General features: G+C 31.9%; 1 protein-coding gene across 2 annotated transcripts in view; it reads right to left on the bottom strand.

Annotated features, from left to right (window-relative positions):
• The window catches only part of LOC106459159 (cyclin-G-associated kinase-like), a 65,609-nt gene that overhangs the window by 12,649 nt on the left and 25,978 nt on the right, over positions 1 to 26,982 (bottom strand). For both annotated transcript variants that reach the window (XM_013918752.2, XM_022385587.1), the window contains 11 exons: positions 26,133 to 26,404; positions 21,500 to 21,633; positions 20,111 to 20,224; positions 18,245 to 18,325; positions 16,127 to 16,244; positions 15,500 to 15,579; positions 12,919 to 13,109; positions 11,272 to 11,390; positions 6,761 to 7,264; positions 3,103 to 3,319; positions 988 to 1,272 (listed from right to left, as the gene is read on the bottom strand). In XM_013918752.2, coding sequence (XP_013774206.1) covers positions 988 to 1,272; positions 3,103 to 3,319; positions 6,761 to 7,264; positions 11,272 to 11,390; positions 12,919 to 13,109; positions 15,500 to 15,579; positions 16,127 to 16,244; positions 18,245 to 18,325; positions 20,111 to 20,224; positions 21,500 to 21,633; positions 26,133 to 26,404 — 2,115 coding nt within the window. The remainder of the gene's footprint in view (positions 1 to 987; positions 1,273 to 3,102; positions 3,320 to 6,760; positions 7,265 to 11,271; positions 11,391 to 12,918; positions 13,110 to 15,499; positions 15,580 to 16,126; positions 16,245 to 18,244; positions 18,326 to 20,110; positions 20,225 to 21,499; positions 21,634 to 26,132; positions 26,405 to 26,982) is intronic.

The following is a 26,982-nucleotide window of genomic DNA, read 5'->3' as shown; positions in this document are numbered from 1 at the left end:
GTTTAACGTTGAATATTATTTATGATTTTAACTTTATACACAAGTGCCAAAATACTATAATTATAAGGTAACTATTAACTTACAAAGCAAAGTAATGATAACAACACGAGATTACATAATGATTATTTAAAACTGAGTATACCAAACAAAATGAGTACATTTTATATTTGAAATTAAGACTAAAGTCAAATATAAGTATGACTGATGAAAAAAGAAGATCACTGCAACTAACAACCAAACATACAAACTGCTTATCTGTTATATTTAATTACTGTTGTTTTTAGTAATGTACACTAACAAATTAGTCTAAAACACTGAAAATATTGAGTTAAGAATAAATTTATTTATGTTCATTTAATGTTGACATTTTCTTTTAAATATTAGGTACTTTTGTAATATTAGTATTTAATTAACTCTCCATTAGTCTTCTGTAAAAATTTTCCATAGTCACTTGTCCAGGAATCAGCTGACCCCATCATAAAAAAATCAATTAAAAAATATGTAAATAATAATAATAACCTGTTATTTTGGAAACAAAAACACTAACATTCAAAATATTTTCCTTTATCAATCAATAAATGAACATTGAGTATTTTTACCATCTAAACTAAGCGTAACAATTTAACACAAACTACCCGAATACTGAAGCTACATGTATGTGCTGCATCTGTCGGCGCCAATGTTTACCAAATATTTGGGGTCCATGAACCCCCCCCCCCGGAAAACTAACGCAGGGTTAATAGACTATAGACCATCATAATCCACAGAACAATGTGAGGTCAACCATGCTGATAAAAAGCTGAGTGAGTACAATTTGTAATTTAGTAACAAATTCTGATATGTTTTTTAAAGTTTCATGAAATCTTATGCTATTTTATAATGTGAACTTTATTCTCTAAATATCAGATTTAAAAAACTGATGAAATTTTTTCACTAGCTCACAACACCAAATCTATGTACTTCTAAGAGGCAAAAAAAAAAACTTACCGAAACCTTTTTTGGCCCCCCTTTCATCCCTTTCTCCAAAGATGCTAGCAAAATTGCCGCGACTGTAATCACCTTTCTGCAATCCTGCAGTGGCACTTGGTTTAGGCTGATGAGAGTTCATCCCTGATGCCTGTGGAAATGCACTGGGTCCAGTGCCTCCATATGACTGTGGGCGTGGCATGTGTTGAGGACTAGTGCCAGGGGAAAGGCTGGATGAAGTGGTTCGTTGCTGCCAAGTGCCAAAGTTTTGTTGTGAATTTTTACCAAGATTAGTTGCGAGATTCCCTGAATTAACAAACACATAATATTTCTTATGAGAATAGCTTCTAAAGGAAGAAGTATAAAACATGGTAGGTTGATTCAAAGTGACATTTAGTTTGAATTAGTATTTGAAAGTACATTTTCAAACTTTTAAACACAACATTGTTTTGTGTATACAATAATAAAACAAATTTAAACACAGTTCATCTATTTTACTTTATTTTCTATGCAAAATTAAAACAATAATAATGATTACATTGCTTGCATTACATCTTAGATCAACAGTGGTTTAATGTATCAAATCAAGTATCAGTACAGATTTACCATACTTATACAAAAGGTAACCAATTTTGAGAAGTTCAAGATATTTTTTCTTGATTATGACGAAGCTGGACATATAAAGTGAAGGTGACAAAATTATAGAATAAATAAAAAGTTTACTTTAAAATGAATTACATCGTGTAAAACAGATGTGTCAAGCCTATAAAATATTAATCAACTACCCATGAGCTTCGATTATATCAATTATTGTGATGTTAAATAACTGATTAATTAATATAATCAGACAACCTACGAGCTTTGGTTAATTTGACTAGTGTCACGTAAGATGATCAACTAAGCAAAATTATGATTAAATCTACTGTCATGAAAATAATAAATTAGTGTTTCCAATTATTACAACTATCCAGTAATAGAAATTACAACTCAATTGATTAATGTCATTAAAATAACTTATCAAAATTAGTGTTTCCGTTTATTACTGGTTTATACTGCTACAACTAATCAGTAATTGAAATATTGTCATTATGATTTTATTGTAAATTTCAATTTTGTTTAGCTTACTAAATTTGTGTCACGTGACTCAGGAAAATAATCAGTTAATTGAAATTAGGGTTTACATGATAACTACTTTTATTTCAACTGTCCAAGTAATCAAAATATGGCCATTTAATTTGTTTTTGTTAAGCGTAAACTATATTACCATTAATTGTCAGTCAACTTTTTAAGTAAATCTTTACCTACAAGTAAATTTTGCTATTTTTTTTTATTTTATGCCACAGTGTTTGTTCATTACTGAACATCCCCATTTACACAAAGTTCCAGTCTGCTAATGTCCATCCAATGATCAGCTAATATTTACAAGTCATTGCATAATGTAAAACACTTAACCCAATGTGCATGGGGTCAGTCCTATGAACAGAGTCCATACTGGAGAAGTAATGTTGACTATAATTCTGATACTACTACATGCACCTTCAGAAAATGTGGCAAGCTTTTAATAAAAAGTACAATTGTGTTGTACACAAAACATTAGATGTGTCAAAAAAGAATTTGTACTCAAGATATGTCTGTGAACTGACTACGTCAGTCTGATTCAGGCTCCGAGAAGCTGAAGTACAAGGTGATGTCCACAGTTTGTATACATTTACATAACCTCTAAAACCTACGAAATGCATACCTATAGTTTTTCAGTATTCCTGTATACTGTATCTGGTATTTCTCTACTATACTACATGATGTCATTTAATCAGCAGTTATAATACCACAATGAATGGTACTTTGTAATAAGAAGTTGTGAAATGTGCACTTGGACCCCCACCCAAGCACATAGGGTTAATATTTTTAAGCTTTTGTGATCTAACTCTAAAAGTAATTAACTAACATGTTTGTAATTTCATACTTCACACATAATTTGATTGACAGAATACAAACTAATTTCTATATATGAATAAGGGAACAAGTTTCAGACTGATACAAGTATATAAAGAAAAGGTTGTAATAAATATTCATTATTTCAGAACAATCACATCTATGCTTTCTTTTTTTTATATAAATGTTGTAAAAAAAACTTACCAAGATCAGCAAAAGGATCACAAGTTTCTTTTAATGCTTCCAGATTGGGAGTAGAAGCATTACGGGGAATGGTGACATTTGGAAATTGTTGACCTGGGGGCACTGCTGAGCTAGGAGATGTGAAAACAGAATCCCAGCCACCCATAAGGGAAGCATCTTGACCTTCAGATGCCCGAAGATTACATGCTGATGCACTAGATGAAATACTGGGTTTACGCTGTTCATGATAAAGAAACAATTATGTCTAAACACATGTGCAGAAGTTATTATTACAGTATATTTAAACCATAATTACATTTTAACAAGCTTTCAAAGATATTTCTCAAGTCAGCATTGCACTTTCTTACTCTGTCTGCAAAGCATCATGATTGGTATACTAGTTTCTCATTACAAAACCTGAAGATGGAGTTAGGAGTTCCCACTAAATTCCCAATATTGTTTATTTCTTTAAAGAAACAAAAAGAATTAAAAACATATTACACAAAATATGGTCTCTGCAAGAATGTAATTTTCTTAGTTTAAAAAAAATATTGGAGGGTTCAGTATTATAAGTTCATTAGATGTACAAACTATTAACTTTCTTCAATATTCAGCTGACTTACAATGTTGTGGTTTCAACACAAGGAACGTATGTAATCTAAGCTTTACAATTTTGTCCGGGTTCACTTGTTTGAAACAAACAAACTACATCATCACCCACAACAGTTAAACTTAAATAGGATATGAAGTGTAAAAAAATTTTTCAGGTAGTGAATTGCAACAAACTTTCTTTTTATCAAAGATAACATTTCAGTTTAACTAGTAGTCTTTAATATAAATTTATAGTTTTGTTGTGGTTGAAATCAGTTAAAGAAATCTTTGTGGAGTTTTTACATTGCATACAAGACTAAAGTCTGGCTATTAATCCTCAATGTAACCATTTATGTAAACCAACTTGTTTCTGATTTGTAAAACTGTCTTTATGAGTCAATCCTTTAGACAGTTACATACAGTACAAACTGTAATCATGTGCAACTGTGATTGTTTATTAGACATCCATAATCAGTGTTAAGTTTTTCAGATATAACATTTGTTTTGCTGTCAATCTGTTTTTATCAAATTTTCTAGTTGTCTGATGCAATACCATCTATTATCTTCATTACTAAGATAACACTATCTGTGACTACAAAATTATAACAGTTGATTGGAAGTTTGGTTAATATTCTTTTGTTCTTTTTATGCTTCAGTCATTTCAAGAGTCACCTGTTAAAATACAAAACTATATTGAATTGACAGCACCTAGTACATCAAACTAATCTAGTGTTGAATATAGCTAGCTATGTTTGTTTTCCTCCTAGAAGAACTTCTGTATTCAGCAAAAGTAGCATATGTCTAGAGAACCAAAGTGGTGAGAGCCAAAAGTAGGGACTGTGTTGTCAGCCAAAAGTAGTGCTTGCGTAAAATATTCTAAGTAATCAGCATTTAAATATACAAATCCACACCAATAAAACATTAGTAAATACAATTAACAAACTAAATTCATATATTACTATATCTATTGAAGCATTTAAGACAGCTGATTTTCAGCCAACATAATTCTTCAATATACAAACAAGTAAATTTCCACAGACCTTCTACAGCTTTTCATTAATGTTTCGCTAAACTTACAAAATCATCTGTGGTGAATGAATCCTCCTAGCAATGATTAAATAACCTACAATACAATATCTTCATTTAACGTCCCATGACTTAGAACCAATTAATTAGTTGTGTCTTTCATAACTTCACATTAAGAAATATTACAGAAATTCTTACAGCTTTGTAATCACCTGTGTTCTGCCTAAAAGCTATTGTGCTAACAATTTACATTGTCCATAATCATAAAAACTGTCATTAAGCAACTTTTTTACATTAGTGCAAAGTGAACCTAACTAAACAAAAAAATAAAAATCTGCTCAACTATTTGATGGCCAAACAAGTATTCAATTTTCCTTACTGTATGACCTAGTAATGAATTACATGTTAAAAATTACCTGATTTTATGTAAGGTTAAATTCTCACTGAACGAGTTTCAGTTGACATTAAGTACTGTGTAACATAGAATCATGAGTGCCGATATGACCGATTTATAGTGGTTAATTATATAAATCATGAAATGTGGTTAACAACCAAGTTCTGATTTTACCTGATTTTGAATTTTGTTAAATTCTCACTGATTGTAACAAATGAAATTAATACACCCAATACACCATCCAAGAGATTGTAAGTAATGTACCTAATAAACCCTATACATCACAAGGTTGTAAAGAATGTCCCTAATACACCCTATACACCAAAAGGTTGTAAGAAATGTTCCTAAGATACCATATACATTGCAAAAATGTAAAGAAAGTTTCCAATACATCAACAGATTGTACGGAATGTTCTTAATATACCCTATACACTGAGAAAGTGTAAGGAAAGGTTCCAATATATCAATAGATTGTACGGAATGTTCCTAATATACCCTATACACTGAGAAAGTGTAAGGAAAGTTTCCAATACATCAATAGATTGTATGGAATGTTCCTAATATACCCTATACACTGAGAAAGTGTAAGGAAAGTTTCCAATACATCAATAGATTGTACGGAATGTTCCTAATATACCCTATACACTGAGAAAGTGTAAGGAAAGTTTCTAATACATCAATAGATTGTACGGAATGTTCCTAAGATACCATATACACTACAAAAATGTAAAGAAAGGTTCCAATACATCAATAGATTGTACGGAATATTCCTAATATACCCTATACACTGAGAAAGTGTAAGGAAAGTTTCCCATACATCAACAGATTGTACAGAATGTTCTAATATACCCTATACACTGAAAAAAGTGTAAGGAAAGTTTCTAATACATCAATAGATTGTACAGAATGTTCCTAATATACCCTATACGCTGAAAAAGTGTAAGGAAAGTTTCTAATACATCAATAGATTTTACAGAATGTTCCTAATATACTCTATACGCTGAAAAAGTGTAAGGAAAGTTTCCAATACATCAAGAGATGTATAAAACATACTCTTATCAATTTTTTTGGAATATTTCTGCTCCACTCAAGGTATGGTTTTAAACTTGCTAGAAAGCTATAATCAAACTAGAATATAAATATTCATGTCTTGTCTCTCACATGGTTTTTCTTCTTTGTTAGTAATTTTATTACTACAGACTTTCGTTCCCACCCTTTCATATCACAGTGTGTGATCTGAACGATTACTAATGAAGTACAGATTTGAAAATAGATGGAGGCAACATTTAAATATGAATGGATAGAACAGATTCAAAATTATTTACATCAACATAGAGAAAATACAGCGGTATAAGCAGTACATGGTTTTGTGGGAAAATGACTAGATGAAGCCAATTGTAGGGGTGAACAAAGAAGTTTAAGGCAGATCTGGGACTTTGTTTCAGTTTGTTAAGGCATTCTTTTCATTCCTATAACAGTAAATCAAGTAAGCTTTGTTAAGTTTGACAAGTACTGAATACATGCAATTAACTATAGTAAAATTTAGGATTTTCACATGCTAAATGCACAGATTTTCCAAAACTGCAACCATTTTAATTTTTTTGGCATCAAGTATGCAGGTTATTTGTGTCATTTTCACAATCTAAAAGTTGGCAATCAAATACATACTTGAGGTGTGTTTCCAGCACTGCTGCTTCGTATATCATCAACGCTGGTAGCAAATGGATCAAATAAATCGGCAGAAGTATCTCCTGAAGTCTTGTGGACAGAAGTTAAACTACCTGCATTGAACACACCAAAAGGATCAGGTCCCGAGTTTTGGTTAGTTGCTGGTGTTGGAACTTTCGTGGATCCATCTGTAAATGGATCAAAAAGATCATGAAATCCAGAACCTGAATTTAATGTTGTGATCAGTGGAACATTCGGATTGTTTAACAAGTCAAAGTTAGTTAGTTCAGGCTTGCTTCCATCAGCTGATATGTCCAAAAGATTGAAAGAGGGTCCATTCTGATTGTTTTGTGTTCCTCTTTCAAAATCTCCATCTACAGCAGAAGAGCTTGTTCCAAGGTTTAGAAGATCAACATCTTCAGGTGCCAGTCTTTTTGAGTCTTCTAATGTTTTCTCTCTCCCTTGACTTGGTGGTGGTGTAGGTGTTTGGTCACTTTCTTCTTCCTTTAGTAAAAATGTTATAATACGAATGAAAAATTGTCAATTATGTGACTAACAAAACAACAACAAAATAATCATACTTCTGATTGTATGTAATATAAAATGAGTACAAAGCTGAACTATCACGGGAAGCTATTACTCACTTTCTCTTTCCTAAAATAAAAATGTAACAATGTGTATAAAAAACTTAAAACCATGTGAATTATTCTAATAGAACATCAAAATTAATTCTGATTGTATATAACATAAAATAGTACAAAACTTAACTTTTACAGAATTACTAGGTTATACAGTTGGCTTTGATATACAGGAACAGCCAAAAGTTGTAGTGTACTCACAGCAGTTATTCTACTGTATCATCCCTTTTGGCCAGCAACAGATAGGAAAATGTTTTCTTATATATACAGTAATCAATCAAAAAGTAATATGATTAACATCTTTGACTTTCTAGTTTGAATGGAATGAGATCAAATTTTATATATAATCAGAGTGTGTCCCATGCCACAAGATGTTACTACATTTTTGATTAATAGTTATAAGAATACAACAGTGATTTCAGCTCCTAGACAACTTCAGAAAAAAAGAAAAGAAAAAAAAAGAACTTTATTAATTTATAGGCATGTATTTTTCCAAGTTCACTGTTTTTTTTGGTTTGATGTATGATCCCCCCCCCAATACCCCCCACCTTTTAAATCCATAGAAAAGTTCACTAATTTGAACGTTAACATTGTCTTTACCTTTAAAATGTAAATCCAATAGATACCTGCACATACAGGATAACTTGATCCCTCATGCATCTGTCTATAAGACTTGCATGGTACTAGCCTTGAGCTAATTCCCACAAAAAAATAGCGAGTTTAACACGAACTGCACTAGTTGCTAAGAAAGATGTTAACTTCTGAGAAGATACCTCACTCTGCATACAGAATAGCTAGAATCCCACATTGAAATGGTGGAGGAGCATTAAACCTAGAACGTGGCCCAAATGAAAAGCCCATGGAGTGTGACACCCAACAGCAGGGGCTTCATAGGGGTACACTAATGAGAGACCACATCTTGTGTTAACCAGGGTATACTCTTTATATAAGAAATGACCCTGGAATTGTCAGAGTGGATAATGACCACATCCATGAGAAGAGGGAGGAAATGGAAATATTCCCGACTGGCAGCAAGATGTTTAAGGATGACGATATAGAGTGCCACACATCTGAAGTCATGTATTCATTTAAAGACTAACTCCAGCTCAACAAAGAAGCAGCTATGAAAGGATAGAGATTTGGTTGGGGGGGGGGGTAGGAGGATGCTGGCCATAGTGGTATGAATAAGTCACTAAGACGAATCACTGAGAAGAGAAGGGACAAAAACATGATGACCATAATGGTATGATTGAGTCACTAAGACAAGTCCTTGAGAAGAGGAGAAGGAGGATGCTGACCATAGCAGTATGATTGAGTCACTAAGACAAGTCCTTGAGAAGAGGAGAAGGGGGATGCTGACCATAATGGTATGATTGAGTCACTAAGACAAGTCCTTGAGAAGAGGAGAAGGGGGATGCTGACCATAGCGGTATGATTGAATCACTAAGACAAGTCCTTGAGAAGAGAAGGGACAAGGGGATGCTGACCATAATGGTATGATTGAGTCACTAAGACAAGTCCTTGAGAAGAGGAGAAGGGGATGCTGACCATAGTGGTATGAATGAGTCACTAAGACAAGTCCTTGAGAAGAGGAGAAGGGAGGTGCACAATCGAGGACAACGGATCCCGAGAAATGTTCTATCAGAGGAGATGCATGTGTGTATGTGCAGACTAAAGGAATTAGTGTTTTGAGAAAAGCCAGAATTCTCCAGAGCAAAAGAACCTCATGCACAGAGTGTAAACGACATTCCATTGCTCATAGAAGAAGTGGTGAAGGCTGAGCCCAACTGAGATGGGACTGGAAGAACATGTCCAGATGTACCAAATATTGAGGAGGCATGAGAAAAGCGTTGGAAGGCTGGACAAACCAACTCAGCTGAGCAGCCTCCCACAGAAGAAATCAGGTGTGAGAGAAGGAGTTCTCCCAAGAAAGGACCAGGAGAAGCCAGTCATCCATGTAATAATAGAACCTCAGCCTCCAATCTGTGAACAAGGCAGGCAAGTGTCCTCACAACTTGATTAAAGACATAAGGAGCAGATGCAATGCCAAAAAGGAGCATGGAATTGGAACACCTTATCCCTAAAGATGAAACAAAGCAATCAGAATGTGTAAAAAGGTGTCCACAACATCAACCTTGGTCATCCACAGTCTGGGTGAAAAGAACCACCAGAGAGAAAAAAAAACCTCTTCATCTTGAGGACCACAAAGAGATAAGAGTAATAATCAGGTGAAGGGGTAAGTACCCTCTTGATGAAATTCTTAGTCAAGATATCTGGGACCACATTCTCATTACACTGAAGATAAATGGGGAATGCAGGAAAGAGGAAAGGAAATGGAAAAAAGAAAAAGAGGTGAAGAGAAGTGGAGAGTTAGGCTATAGGTGAGAACCCGAAGAATCCCTCTGTCAGACAAAAATGGAGACCAAAGGCTGGTGAAGAAAGACATATAGGTCCCTACAGGGCCAGATGAGCAACAAAATTGACATTAGGGAATAGAAAAAGGTCGAGAAGTTTGAATGGGAAACATGAAATCAGCAGACCTATGAATAAGAACAGAATGGCAAAGTTTGGAAAGACAAGAAACCATAGTAGACAATGAGAACTGGTGACAGGCCACTTCAACCTGGGTCTCCAGTGACTCAGAAACCAAGTAAGAAAGGTTAGAGCAGAAGTAGTAGTAGTATGGTTTAATGTAGTAAAAAGAAGAGAACAAACCTCTCCAGAAAACTTCTCTGGTGCATGATGAAATGCCTGAGACATAAAATGAAGTGATGAGAGTAACACAGAAGGGTGGTAAGAAAGAGATGAAGGTACAAAAAATCGGGCTCTAGGAAGGGAAACATAAGTTAATAGGCCAATCAGGTAAAAGAGATGCCAAAGACTAGGAATCGAAGAACAGATATGAAGATTGGCTGTAAGCCAGAACGGAAGAGCCAAGTAAACGAAGAGGACAAGGAATGTTAGTATGGGTTTGCAGTTGTTTGAGAAACAAGTCTGTATGGACCCTAATGTCAGGTGAAGGAGGAAAGACAAAACAATCTTGAATATGAGTTTCATGTAGTAAAGCATGGAAGGAATCATCAGAACATACCTGCAAAATCAAGTCAAGGAAAAGATTAGTATAGTAACGTGAGGATTTTTCCTACACAGATCAATTTGCTCCTATTGCAAACACTGGTAGAGGAAATAGCCAGTCAAATCACCATGATCACAATCATGTTCAAACTGGGAAGAAGGAATGTCTGCCTAATTGACAGAAGGAGGAGTCCTAGTGAGAGTGAAGGAACCTGCAATACATAGACACAGGTCCCCTGTTTGGAGCATTGCCAATAACATGGGATAAGGCAGAAGTTACCATCATTTAAGAATTCATAATGGCAGGAAATACCATAACAATGTTTTTTTTTTCATTTCCAACTAAAAGAAAAAAACATACTGGATATGTGAATTATGAACATTAAACTAAGGAAACTGAAATGAAATTTAAATCAGTAGGAAATCATCATAAATCTCCAGTAATTGACTACCAAGTTTGAAACACGTCCATTCTAGATAATGCCAAGGAAAAGAATGAAGTTATTTTGAATGCAAGTGCTTAGGGGCAGCAGCTGTGTTGCTCTCCTATTGGTGGAGGGATATCGTACCATGATGATGCCATTGTGCCCTAACACAGGTCATGATAATCAAGTGATTTTTACATGGGAGTTAACTCAAGACTAATAGTATGAAACCCTCAAAGACAGATGCACTAGGGATCAAGCTATTCCATATGAGGTATCATCTTAGACTTCCTCCATCATGTTTTTTAATTAAAGTTCTCTATTTCATAACTTAATTAATATCTTCAACAAGAACTATTAACGCTATACAAACCCAAACTACTTCATGCTTCTTCTCCCAGTTGACAGATGGTAAAACTTCTGATAAAACAGCAGTTGTACCATTGGTCTCTTTACAAGGTTGACGCTTGTTCACAACATTTGTAAACTGAGCTACAAATAAGCATGAAAGAGAAAATTAAAATTAGTAAGGTAAAGAAGCTAAGCTACAATATAAACTCATTAACCACAAGTTGATTTCTCAAAAGGCATGTATGAGATGAATCATTATTCAATATAAAAGTTTTTCTGATTTATAAAGGTTTAAAGGCTGCTATTTTTCACTAATAATAGTTTCTTTTGCATGTTTTTTTTATGCACAAAACTGTACAATGGTATCTGAGCTACATCTATCACATGGTTTGTGTTTTCTTTTTAGATCTAACCTACACAGGGGTTATCAGTACATAGCTGTGTCTCATTCTTAACAGACAGACTAGAGATAAAAGAGCCAGTTAACAGCACCCATGGGATGGTGGTGTAAGTGATGAGTGTTTAGTCATTATCTTCTTACTACAGTAAGTGTTACTGAATGAAAAATTGTAAACCGAACAGTTGGCTGTTATATTATAACACATCCACGATACCAAAGTACAAAACACATTTATGTAGCAATGAGATGTGAACCATGAATCAAAGGAGTCACAGTCTGGGCATGCTAATCACTAGGTCATGTCTGGTTCCCACTACAAGGTTTGAACCCTATATTTTAGCATTATAATGTTTTAAGTTTACTAAGCCATTTGGGGATGGGGGGGGGGGGCTTCTTTTGTAATAGCTTGAAAAGCTAGTGAGATTCACCATATAAAGTAAAACGAGAAAATGAAAAGATATGATATTATAAGCTCTTTCTTTTTATACATTAAGCCTAATAAAAGAACATGTTATGACCACAAAATATTATACACCAAATGCCATGTGTTCCAAATCACCATTGTTTAAGTACTTAACTAAGAATTAAAAATTGTATTTTAACACTTTAATTTATGTATTATTGGGTGCTAATAACTTGGTTTAACACCCATTTTATGCCTTGAGTAAAAACAAAAACTGAGAAAACAAACTTGAGAATAGTGATACTGGTTTGTTCAGTTTTTGTTTAGAATTATAATAAACTTGATTAAAATATTGATGTTCATGTATAAATATAAATTGCAAGACAAACATGATGATTTGCCGAATAACTGTGAGAAGTTAACTCATTTGTATTTTTACCCATAAAAGTTACAGGAATATATTGTTTTAATAAATTAATACATTACATTTAATAAGTTACAAACACAATGATATTTTAAAATTATTTTGCCTTAACACCAGGTTTTAATAAAGTAAGCACATAACTAATTGTTACATGCTGTTACTAGGTTTAAAAATAGGCTTACTTAAGCATGATTTCATTGCACATAACTAACTGTTACATGCTCTTGTTAGGCCTGACACTATGCTTACTTAAACATGATTACATTGCACATAACTAACTGCTATGTGCTGTTACTTGGCCTGAAACTAGGCTTACTTAAACAGGACTCCATTATACATAACTACTGCATGCTGTTGCTAGGCCTGAAACTAGGCTTACTTAAACAGGATTCCATTATATATAACTGCTACATGCTGTTGTTAGGCCAGAAACTAGGCTTACTTAAACAGGACTCCATTTCATCCTCTGTAAAGAACAAAATTTTTGGTGATAGATTCATCTTATCCAATCCCTCCCAAGCAAGGGGTTTATTGGAATGAAGAGATTGTTCTTGGCTATCAACTTCAACTTTCAGTGTTACTGTAAATCCTTCAGGATAACGATCTAATTCTTCCACACCATCCAAGTCATTTCTAAAGTAAAATATTAATATCTTAGATATTAAAAATAGATATACAATTTAATGTGTCTAAATTTTGTTCTCTTTCAAAATAAAATTTAAATTCATTAAACAACTTCTGCCAAGTCATTAAAATGATTACATAAAAAGTGGTTAGTGAATATAGATTACACCTTTATAGAATCAACTTTAACAATTTTTGATAAGGTCCATTTTATTCATGCTTGCTTTAGAGTAAAAATAGTAAAATGCATAAAAACACTGTAAAACTAACATCAACAGATTAAATTATTATCACATTTTTACTTTTTTTTTTTTTACTAAAGACCAATTTTCTGATATTTATTTATTGTTACCTTGTTCATTATGATTAGATATTGTTATGAAATACAAAGTCATTGTTGTTTTTGAACATCATTATTACTGTTGATGTTCCTTTGCTACTTTTAAAACAAGTTTTAAAAAATATTTTATCTGTAGATAAAAAATTTGTTGATTAACATCTTTTTGTAATTGTGATTTATAAGCTTGGTAGATAAATGCCTTGTATCTGTTTGATTAAAAATCTTTTAGAATTCCTCAGCTTTTTTTCAAAACAAGAATAGCATTAGTCTAGTCAAGAATATTAATTTATTTCTAGATATAAATGGATATAAAAGTATGTGTGTGGTATGAAGATTTAGAAATTAAAAGAACTTTAGTGGATCAAGTCTTTATAATGATGAAGTATATAAAGGGGCAAATAACTGTTATTAATCTACTTTAGAAACTGTTTATGTTCAAAGTTCAAATCAAGATGTAAAGACTGATACTGAATAGAAACAGAATTAACACACTATAAAATATGAATTATAGAACTTGAAATCAATGAGCAAAATAATGGAGAGTGGGTTGTTCATGTTTTTGCCCACAATGAACAATTCTAAACACACTGTAGAACTAACCAAAGGAAAACCACAGTCATAATAAAGGTCTGCTATTTCCTATTGTCTTAGAAAGAATCATCTGAAGTCCATATCATAAGTCACATTTACAATTAAAATGAAAGAAGAAAACTATAGCAGAGCTGCTGAAATTGCAAAATGCTCAACTCATATGTTCTATCAAAATACTTCAAGAAGCAATAATTTCCTGAGAGTTATTTCACTGAAGCTTGTCAAACTGAAAATAAATTGTACAGATAAGAATAAAGGAATGTAGAAATACGGCTTTGAGAGAACAAATCAGCTCGTTACAGAGCCAGATCCTGTTGATACTTGCTGATAAGGTTGCTCCAAACACCGCGAATAATGGAGTCATCAAGTACTGCTAATACGGATCTGAATAAACAGCAAATAAGTCAGAAAATATTAATTGAGAAAGATATTTATTTAGAGCTGAAACTATTTTAGGTATGGAAAAACAGGACACTACATCAGAGACTGTAAGAAGAAATGTTTCACTAGAAGTAGTCGGCTGTATCAGAGATGTGAATGGAATTGTTAACCTCGTAGTCATCTGTAATCTAAAAGCAAGAAAAATGTTATGTTCAGAAAACTGCCCTGCAAACCTTGCTAAAAAACGTGATGGTGTCCACAAAGGTCAGTTAGGAAACATGAAGGGTAAAGTTCAGATAATGATCTGAACTGCTCCACTCAGGATAAACAGAAAATGAGTTTTTAATAGAGATTTGTCCACTAGTTATTGGAACTACAGAAGGAACAGTAAATCATACACTGAACCTGCAGCAATTACTATTTGGTCAGATATAATCTCCAGAAATGGGAAGTTGCCTTCACAGATAAAGCTTGGACTAACAAACAATACATGTGATAATAAAATTCAAGCCTCCAAAAAAATTGAAGGTTGTTAGAATGATTCCAGTTATATCAAGTTAAAACAGCAAAATACATAGAAGGGGATTGATCTTGCAACAAAATTATGACTATGTTTGAGACTATCCTTAAGCATCTGCATGATTTGTATGATGCATAAATTGTAACAGATAACCTTGTGTTACATTACCCTTGAGCTTAGTATCAGATTTTATAATTACATCATAAAGCTAAAGATATTTTCACCAGTGGGTAACATACACAAAAACACTTATGTAACATTTTACTTCTGATTGATATTTTTTTTACTAAATTTTGATCAATTTGAAGATTTAAGTTTTGACATCAATTTTTCTAAATAATGATAAAAACATTATACAGTTTGAACTGAGCATATATATGCAATAAACACTGCTTCTGCAACATGGACTAATAACAAAAACATATTTGCATCAATATACCTGTACCTACACGTGCGGAATCTGTGTAGTACTTTCAAGCCTAAAATTAACAAATACTAAAATCAAAAACAGTCAAAAAATGTAAAAAAAAAAAGAAAAATTTGAAGAAAGGACATATATAAAAATACCTGTGGAATGTTAGTGTTTCTGTGCCAGGCTGAATAAAACCAGAGAAAAACTGTAACTGTAAAATCTTGATAGCTGTAACCTGTGAAGATAATTCAACCATAACTTATATTATTACACATATAATAATTTTCTCAGCTCTTCAATAAGCTCAATATTTATATTGAAAAGCTTTGAAATATATAGTAATTAATGGTGTACAGTCTATACGCTTAGTGTAGCATTTATTAGTCTAAGAATAGGGACATAAATTTCAGTGTTATAAAGTCTTATTTGATTGCTTACCTGATTAGGAGTAGACTTTTACATGCTATTGAATTGATTTTACATATTTTTATAAGATTATTTCACGTGCAAGCTATGCGGAAAATTGTCCATAAATATTTATAAGGTTGCTTAAGCATTCAAAGATAAAAATAAAACTCTGAATGTAGCCAAAAAAAAAATTAAGTTTCTTTTTTATTTCTATTGTTTCAAATATGAGCCCAATACTTCCAGTAAGAAGTAATCTATAAAACACACAATTTATTGAAATGCTTTTTGGGCTACACCATTTGAAAGATGCTAGGCAATTCAAATTTTAAAACTGTAAAATTAACATTCACTTCATAATGCAAAATAATACATACTTTTCCTTGAACTTTGCCCCCAAGAGTAGACCTAGCATGATGGATCATCACTGTTGTGTCACCCATGACTGACACATGCAGAGGTATAACAACATGCTGGTCAGCCATGTTGAAATGCCTGAAAATTACAACACAGGTATTATAATGTAAATCATCACATATTGTTCAAAAAATATTCACATAGAAAAATTTAAATACTGCTGATTAGTAACTAAAACATAATATTACAAAATGACAAAGCATACAAACATTTATGGATGCTTTTAAGTTTCAATCTCTGTGAGCAGCAATCTTCTTTGCTACCATGCGCAAAAAGCACAGAGAAACTGCAGGGAACTTCAGAATTCATTTTCCTATACACAAACATTTCTCTCCTCATTAGCACAAACTTTCAGAAATAAAACTTACTGAATGGATCCAAAACTGTTGATCATTTTATTAGACCAAATATGGAGGGTTCAGTACTATATCAAAATGATTTTGAATACGCAAATCAGCAATTCATGTGCCAACACAAGCTAATATGATGTCACAGTTAAGCAGCATGTGTGTGTTTTCTTGTGTCCACCAAGGGGAAGCAAACCTCTGATTTTAGTGTTGTAAATCCAAAGAATTACCACTGTTTAACAAGGGGACTAAACAGCATATATTAGATCCACATTTTGACACTGTTTAGCACTTCACAATTAGTGTGATGCCACCAAAAACTGATCACTTATGAGAAGGGCATGTAACACCCCTTTTTAATGCAAAATATGAATACAATCAAATCAAAGATGTGTTCAGATCAGAAATTCAAAATTTCCATCCAAGAGGGGGATATATCCCTTGTACTTAATGGTGTTGGAAAAATAAAAGGAATATGAACGAACTTGGGATACCAGCAACATTCAGAAAAACACCTGCAACAAGCAGTAACTCAGTGTTGGTAAGCAAAGTGCATGTCTTGTAACAGGTGAGGATCCACAAGTTCAGTGGCAAATGTTGTTCATGTCTCAGACAACACTACACTACAAAATTAAGCATAATCTCTGTCTGGAAAAGCAATACAAGTAATGTATACACTGGTTGTTTACAGGACATATTTGTTAAACCATCACATACTTCAAGCAGCTAAAGAATATGTTATTCCATACAAAGACATACTGGTCAAGTTACCAGGTGCAAAGGCCTATGGATCTCTGTGAAAACGTCATAAACAGGATGGATTACGGAAAACAATCAGAGAGAGGTATGTTTTAGACTGGATGGCCCTAAAATGGAGCTTTTAACAATGTAAATTACACTGCAATGCTATTGTAAAGATGCTTGATCATCAGACAGAACATGACTGCACATGGCAACAAGGGCTGGAAAAACATGATAAGGTTCCAAAATTGTTTTAATATACCATACTCAACCTTTGTACTTTTACTGGATTCTTTCATACAAATATCATAATAAACTCCCTAAACTTACTGGATTCTTTCATACAAATATCATAATAAACTCCCTACACTTACTGGATTCTTTCATACAAATATCTTAATAAACTCCCTACACTTACTATATTATTTCATAGAAATATCTTAATAATCTCCCTACACTTACTGGATTCTTTCATACAAATATCTTAATAAACTCCCTACACGTACTATATTATTTCACACAAATATCTTAATAAACTCCCTACACTTACTGGATTCTTTCATACAAATATCTTAATAAACTCCCTACACTTACTATATTATTTCATACACATATCTTAATAAACTCCCTACACTTACTGGATTCTTTCATACAAATATCTTAATAAACTCCCTACACTTACTGGATTTTGTCATACAAATATCTTAATAAACTCCCTACACTTACTGGATTTTGTCATACAAATATCATAATAAACTCCCTACACTTACTGGATTCTTTCATACAAATATCTTAATAAACTCCCTACACTTACTATATTATTTCATAGAAATATCTTAATAATCTCCCTACACTTACTGGATTCTTTCATACAAATATCTTAATAAACTCCCTACACTTACTATATTATTTCATACAAATATTTTAATAAACTCCCTACACTTACTATATTATTTCATACACATATCTTAATAAACTCCCTACACTTACTGGATTCTTTCATATTCTTGTGAAGTAGTTATTAACCTTTCTTCTCTTACATAAACCTCAGCAAAAGGACGACAGCCATCTCTAGAAAAAGAAAAGTTGAATCCTTATTTATTTTTAACAACTTTAAATAAACAAACTTATAAACAGGAATCAATAATTAATTTGATATTCAAGTCTCTATATGTAGAGATACTGATATAAATCATAAGAAGATAAAATATAAAACAACAACAGATTTAAAGCATCACTCACATAAACTTTTCATCCCCCCTGCACTGCTTTTATTTAACATTGGGAAATATATACATAAGAAATAAACAAATTGAATATACAAATATAACACAAAAAAATGAAAACTGATGCACAAGTGAAATAGTTAAAATAGGTTTAATCCAGTAAAGACTGTGTGTTATTTAGGGATGGGAAAGAGAGTTTTATGTGTAATGTTTCTTTTATTAGAAGTTCAGTATCATGTTAGGCTGTTGAGAGAATTTTAAAGTTTGAGAGAGAAATCGGATGTCCTGTTTCTGTATTGTGTTGATAGATAGCAGAGGTTGGGGGGGGGGGGGTTGTAACCTTTATTTCAGTTTTTATAGATATGCCCATGTGTTCACATGCTTGTACTTTAAGGTGATGTTTGGTTTCACCAATATAGGAGGCCTTACAGTCTCCGCACATGTACAAGCAGACAAGATGTGAGCAATAGGCAGACAGCAAATGATCTTTGTAACAGAAAAAAGTTTTTAGTCTAATGTTGGGTTTCATAATGACTTTCAGGTCAATTTGAGGATAGTAAGAGTTACATAACTTTTTCAATTGAGAGTTCTGTCTCCTGAGATATGGTAAGCAGGTGTATAAGAGAAGTTTGGGTACAGTGGGTATCTAAGGTGGTTTGACAAACAAATTAGTTAGAAATGAGGAAGTTACTTTCTTCAAAAAATACACAGTGTAGCTGTTTCGAGAGAGAATATTATGTATGGAAGTAATTTCTTTGTGAAGTACTAAATTGCATAGGGTAAGATGGTAAGCTCTATTTAGTAGATAGGGAATAAGATTGCATTTGAAAAAAAGGGTATAAACTGTTACATGTGCTATATTTGATTTGTTTATTTCTTATGTACATATTTCTGTTGTAATTACAAACATTGGGAAATGTTATTAATAAAGTTATGTGAGTATGCTCTCTAAAGTTCTTTGACATGTTACAAGTAAGAAAAAAGTCTCACATTTCACCACAAATCAAAATATTGGTGATAAAAAACATTACAAAGTATCAAAAACTTTAATTGTTGAAAAATTTAAATATAGATTATTATGTTGAGTAAAGAACATTTCAGGCATCATGTACACAGGCTGCAGTTCATTACTACATTTCTGGTTTTGTTCTTTAGTTTGTCTTTCATCAGGGTCACTGATAAGGGATGAAACTTCATAAAACCAACCTAACAAATAAGGAAGTGAAAGTTAATAAAACAAAATACTAAGGCCATCAACACTGAAGAAAATGTATTCAAGATTGCAACAATACGTTCTTTGTCATTATCATACACAAACAGACTGATACATATTCACATGTTTTTAACTATTCTCTCTGCTCCTACCATCCAGCACTATGGTTTGCTATGTCTCACACAATGTGAAATATATGTAACAAGTGATATTACATTATGATAGGGCTAAAAATAACTTAAATCATATCATTATTTATTAGTCCAATACAAGTTTCCAATAAAACGAATGCATAATGACATTTCAACTGCACTCTATTTTTTACATGCTGTTGTTAACAAGGCCTTTCACTTATCATGTCAGCTGACATTATTAGGATTATATCTAGGATTATTGCTAGAGTACAAAATGGCTCACCTTAGTTTTGTGAATAGAGGAACTGGTTTCATTTCAACAGAAATAATCTTCACCCTCTTTCTGTGAGGTAGCCATGGTTGCGATGAAACTAACTGGGCTACATAACCTATGTACCTATAACAGAAAGCTACAGCTGAGATACATGATAGCCATGCTACTGCATCAACAGCTGTAAACTTAATTATATAATATACATATATATATATATATTTAAAGATTTGCTACAGAATTTAAAGTACAGAAAAAATGTTAATATCAATATACATTCTTAGTCTCTTCTAGGTTGTGACTACTTTGAATGAATGTAATTCATTCCATATGTCAGAAGAGGAGCATCTTAGCCAGCAAAGTGCTTTAAATTATTAAGCCGACTGTACATCCTCTCACTTCAGAAAGACATCACACCATATAAAAAAGAAGAAAAAATACAATGTGAACAACTCCGGGAATGTAATTGGTCGAAGCAGAGAAATGAACAACATTTTTCACATCCATCCCAGACATATTTCAGCATCTAGATTTATCAAAGCAGTTGGTTAAAAATAATTTTCCAGAACAATTCAGCTATTTTTCACAACACTTTATACCTTTGCATCACCCCTCATATTTATCCCATCCTCACACCTTTTCATTTTTTTTTCTAATTCATTTATTTAACCACATTGTAAGCAAGTTAGTTATTTAATAAAATGACTAATTGTTATTAAATCAGATAATGCATTTCATAAAGTCACAGTTTTCCCTGGCTTTTCCAGGCCTATAAATTAACTTTGAAAATTTTCAAGACTTCCAAGACAAGTGAGAACCCTGCTAAGCCTTTACAGTTTTTCACTTGGTCAAAAAATTTTGTCCTACAAAATGTGACTACACTGTTAAAATGAGCAGAATGGTGAAACTCACAGAAAAAGGTGTAGAAATAACAAAATATGTTATGTCAACATTTGGTCAGACTGTATCGATAGTTAATTTTTTTACACTTATGATAGAATTATAAAACTGAGTGTCCAGAAATTCTGTTAACAAATTTATCCACATAAGTAACCAATTCTGCTACCATAATTTCTAAATACATAAGTACATTCAGTACATAAGTCATTCCAATTTGTGCACATTAACATTTCAAATCAAACTTATAAAACAGTTAATTTTATTTATTTATTAAACTTATGCTAATGTGAAAGTGTAACAAAACTGTGTAAATTAATAAATGTTTTGAACCAATAATAAACTACTACAGTCAGAAATGCATGTTAATACTTGGAAATACGTGGCCAAATTAGGAAGACAAGGAAACAAACTTAAAATTAGGCCTTGTCACTTATGAACAAACACACAAAAGCTCTTATGAGATAAATAAACAGCACAAACAGAATAAAAAAAACCACTTACCTCTTGTGTGATGGCAGAAGATTGACTGGACATCTTCGCACAGCAAACAACTGCAGAGCCTCTTCTGGTGTTTGAAACGCTCGACACATTACCAGGAATGCACAAACAAGAACAGCTGAGGACATTTTTCCATCCTTAAGAGAAAAAACCAAAATTACAGCATTAAATTTTAAAATGTAAGGATAGATTTATGTAAAACACTATCAGTGTATATGTTACTATATGTAACTAAATTATTCCTAACCATCAACAGCTTACAATATTCATGCATAAATATTTAATATTCTTGCTCTTTTTCATTTAAAAATGTATATTTTTTTATATTACTGTTATCTAATACTTCTTAGATGTGAGAACAAATGTACTTCATTTCTAAATGCCACATAAAATGAGCCAATTTAAATCTATAGCTCTCCTAAATGTTTTAAAACTACTGTAATAAAATTTACATCCAATCTCAGCCTAAATATCAAAAGAAAATGTACTAACATCATAAATATGTTTGAATAATTTTCTGAAAAGAAATTTCTGACCTACTAACATGAGTCTTATGATTGTTACAAGTTTTGACTGCCTATATCTTTTTTCCATTCAAACATTTCATACATGGCAACTTCAATTTTACAGTAGTCTAAGTCCTTCTTACATACAGGGTGATTATACATAAACCTCATATTTAAAATAGAAACTCTTTGTCCTAGGGGGAATTAAATTTCATCCGGTGCACATTGAGAATCATAAGTTTTATTCAGGAAATTTTGGACATGATATGAAATATTTGAAAACCTTTCACTGAAGGTGTTTAAAACATTTTCCATCATTCTCAATCAGTATGTCAAGTCTAGCCTTGACCCAATGTGCGCAGATGGGGGTCAAAGTGCACGTCATAATCTTTTACAGAGTTACATCCAAGATTTAATTAAAAACTTTATTATCAATGTATGTCAGTAAACTTGACATCAAAATATATTTCAAATTTAACATTATAGAAGTTTCAATTTCTCAAATTCAAAAAGGAAATATTTAAATAAATTCTCAATCTTCACTTCTCTGTATCCCACGACACTTTTTTGTTCCAAATTGTTCATTTTAGCTTTTCTTTCGACCCCTATATGATCTTCTGAGTTTGACAAAAGTTACATACTTATAGTATAGATATCATGAAGTCATAATGTAAACTTATAGCCTCCAACCTTTTTACTTTTCTGAGATATGAACATGAAAGTCATATCTACATGCCTCACCCTCCTGTCATATCCTGTTTTTCAAAAAATGCCAATAATTCACTCCAAGATTTACTGTTATATTATTTGTAACCAACAAAAGGAGAAAATTTAAGTTACCAAATTTTCTATAATGCTAGCTCATTCCGATGACAGTTTTTGAATTATTCCTATCATCAAGATCGCCTCAACTAGCAAACAGAATTATTTTAATCCAATTATAACTTAGTTAGAAAGCCAGTTAAATTATAACAGGTTTAGAATATTGTATTTTTATTATGTCCTAAACTGAATATTGTAAAAAAATAAAAATTACTTTTTGTGATACAACAACCCTACTAAAAGTACGGTTAAATTTCATTGAGATTCTGAGAACAAAAACCTTGAAAACAAAGTACAAGAGCCGATAAGCAAATTTTAAATTTTTTTGTTCTTTATGTATAATTTTTATTTATTGTTATGAAAGTAAATACAATCTAAAGATTAGAAAGTAATTAGGATAAATAAGAAAATTTAATTGAAAAATAAAACAAATAAAACATTACTTATGATTCTCTTTCACGGAACATGCTTTGTGAGGTGTGTCTGTGTAATACGACTTTGGCATGCTTGTAATCAATCATTTGTTTGCACAAAGCTGTCCCACTGTGATAAATTGCTTTCAGCATACTCTGAGAGGGTCTAAGTGCAGCTGTAAAGCAATAAATCTAAATGACCCCAAGATCTGAAAAGTACTAGTTTCGGCTGTAAGAATAGTGTGTAATTATCTGTTACAATATGCACCTATTCAAGAAAGAAAAAGTGTAATTTAGACTTATTTCATATTTTTCAATTTAGCCTAAATTCCTGATTTCACTACAGTTAATGTTAGGGTAGAGAAAATAACAAACATGATATATATTTTTACTGAAAACAACTTTTTGATATTAATTTGAAGGTTTTAGAGGTTACAAAAATGAAATACAAAAACTGTAAGTTGGAAAATATATTTTTATTCTTAACATGAAAACCACCCTGTACCAAGATTAGTAAGAGTCTGAATCAGACTGACTCTAACTTTACAGATAAATAAAAAATATTTTCTTAAGAAAATATGTTTTTTTTTGTATTAAAGCAGACTTTTAATGTTCACTAAAAGTATGCCAAATTTTGTGAAGATACACATAGTAAATTCGGAATTATATTAAACATTAATTCACTAGTACGGGGCACATAGGGTTAAACAATGCTATCATAAGCATCATTTCTGAACAGTATTCACTGATCCTCTGTGTTCTAAACTTTGACCAAAATTCTAAACAAATCACCAATCTAGTACTGATGAAAGCAAGAAGGAAGAGAAATAAAGGCAACATCACTTCATAAGAAATGTGATTTGGAAATACAGTGTAAAATGGATTTTAATAGTCATGTATTATGTCCAAACTTATCAGAATAATACTTAGGATTCAGAAAATGCCTCAAGGAAAATCGTGTTTCTCTGTAAGTAGTACTTTTTAAGGTATAATCATTTTAAATATGTTTTATTCTTTGTAATAACCAGAAATGTTTGCTCCTATTCAATTTCAAAGCATAAAAATTACATGTCAAAAACTCATTATTTTTTTATCAGTAAGTTTTGTGGTTTCACAAATATATAAACAGGCATGAGAATTTCCAGTCACAGCAAACCAATCTATTAACCCTATCGCCCCCGGGTATCCTTTACTGTGAATGGCACAAGGTTTTAGTGTCTTACATTCAAAATTTTATTAAACTACTTTATGTTTATGTTATACACCAAGTAGAATAACATAAAATCTTAGCTAATAATACATATTTTAACAGTATACAAGTTTTAAGTTCTTAATTCTAAAAAGAAATATATAAAAAAATCCTGAATTTCCACTAGTGTGACCCATGTGACACATTTTCACGTAGCATGTCAACATCCCTATTTTATTCACCACCCCTTGAAAAAGTACGAAATTAAACTAAAATTACTCTCTATAAAATCGTTATTGTTCAGACAAACAATAATTTTTATAGTCTTCAATATTGTTTGGTTACAGAGCTATTGAATAGAAAATCAGACCTCTCCTGTTACATCCTCTCTCTTTCATAATTCGTTGGTAGCTCTCTCTTACATTTCATTATACATTACCTATAACCAATAGAAAGTCAAGGTTTTCATCTATCAAATTTCATATTGTATAATGAGTACAAGATTCGTTCCCGTGGGAAAGTTAACCACTAGCTTGGATGAATTTGTAATGGCTCTTATCACGTAGTTAGAAAGCAAAAAAATTTAGAGGTGAGGGAATTTGTCTATTTTTTGCATGTTATTAGTCTTTATTCCTTGGTGCATTATTGAATCAAATAAAAATTATTAAGTGCATTACAATCATTACTATAAAAAATTAGGCTTAATTCTCTTTGAAACTCGACAGCAAGAAAAAAGAAGATGGGGTACGTACTTTATTTCTTGTTTTTCATATTTATTCTTTATTTATTATTACAAAAGTAACTAAAATCTACAAATACAGATCTTTTTAAGTTATTTAAGACTAGATTAGGTAAAATAACTAATAATAATAATATAATTAAAATGGTTCACGAGGCACAAATGAACAGCTCGTGGGTAATGTAATTCGATAGCTTAACGTTACCTGTACATTCTCTGAGTGATTTACAACTTATAATGGCACGGATAATAGTTAGACATGGTTCAAAGGACAATAGAATAATAAAAGTTAATTATAAATAGATAGGGTAGAGAAAATAACAGATAAACTATAAATTTTTACTGAAACAAAATGTTTGCAATGCATTTAGATGGTTTTATAGATTACACAAAGGAAATTTGAAATTTTTGAGTGAGTAAAAGTATTTTTTATCTTAACATGAAAATTACTTTGCAAATTACTATTCAAAACAAATACTCAATATATTCATAGACAAATCTTTATTTTATTAAAAATACTTCACTAGAAAATATTATTTTTTGTACGTGAAAGATTTGTAATATTAACTGACAGACTGCCAAATTTTGTGAAAACGTACACACTATATTGAGAGTTATAAGTATTAAATCTAGAAAGACTTTAAACAAGTACAAAAAAGTCACGTGGTCAGTCAAATTGACCAAGCCCGTATTGAGAGAGTTAAACATCTTTCTATCTGCATTACAAACGGATTGTCAAAACCAAACATTAGGAGTACCACATGGTTTAAGAATCTAGTATACTTTATATTGAAATAGTGAGTGTATGAATAGTAGGTTGGTACATTATCACTGAATAGTTAATTAAGTTAAACTTTCAAATAAGGATCACTAGTAATTAAGTTTGATTGTAATCTTAGTTCAAAAAACTCCAAAGGCATATTAAACTAACAAAACCAACGTGTTACAACTAGAGTAATTAACTTACCATACAATGGACTACACAAATGTTTTTAGGATTTTGTTGAAGCCACCAGAGCATATTTCTACACAAAGAAACTAATACTGTGAAAAGAGGTGCTTTTCTAGCCTGCCAGCCCACTTGTGTTACTTTGGATTCAAATTTCACTGAGGTATATGCTCGACCCGACACATTGTAAACTGCATAATGATTACGATGCCTTGCATCGAGAAATCCTCGAACATCTTCTATGTGGTTTCGGTAAGTTGACTCTAATCCTTCAGCTGGATATGACATGACTACAAGAGCAAGGTGTGACATTAACAACCAGTCCTATGTCCCACTAGGTAACTAAGTTTTAAGCATTAACATTTTACAGGAATCAGTAAAAAAGATCATAGGAGCCAGTAAAAAGTTCACAGGAACCAGTAACTAGATCACAGGAGCCACTAAATAGTAGTTCATAGTAATTAAATATAATTAAAGAAAATATCTTATGTAGCTTGTGTTCAGAATTTTCACCAAATACAACAAACAAGTTAATAGGAAATATACATCAGAAATATATACAAGTAATATCTAATACTTGAATAAAACTACCATAAAACTTGTGTGCCAGTTCATTACAATTAATAAGAATATGTGAGAAAATTCAAGACATAAAATATCCTCAGGAGGCATATGTCTTGGTGTAACCAATTTAACTATTCTAACAAATATATTCAAATTCATGTGAGTTGAGATGTATTTAAAGAAACTCAAGAAATTGTTTAGTACACAATACCAATGAAAACTTAACAAGAATGTTAATTAATCTGATTATGAGTCATTAAGGTTCTATCAAAACTGAAGTTTATACTAAACTAAATGTTGAACA

This window comes from Limulus polyphemus, unplaced genomic scaffold (genome assembly GCF_000517525.1).
Source record: "Limulus polyphemus unplaced genomic scaffold, Limulus_polyphemus-2.1.2 Scaffold569, whole genome shotgun sequence".
Lineage (NCBI taxonomy): Eukaryota > Metazoa > Arthropoda > Merostomata > Xiphosura > Limulidae > Limulus > Limulus polyphemus.
The sequence above is the reverse complement of the archived record's forward strand: the minus strand, read 5'-3'. Positions and strand labels throughout refer to the sequence as shown.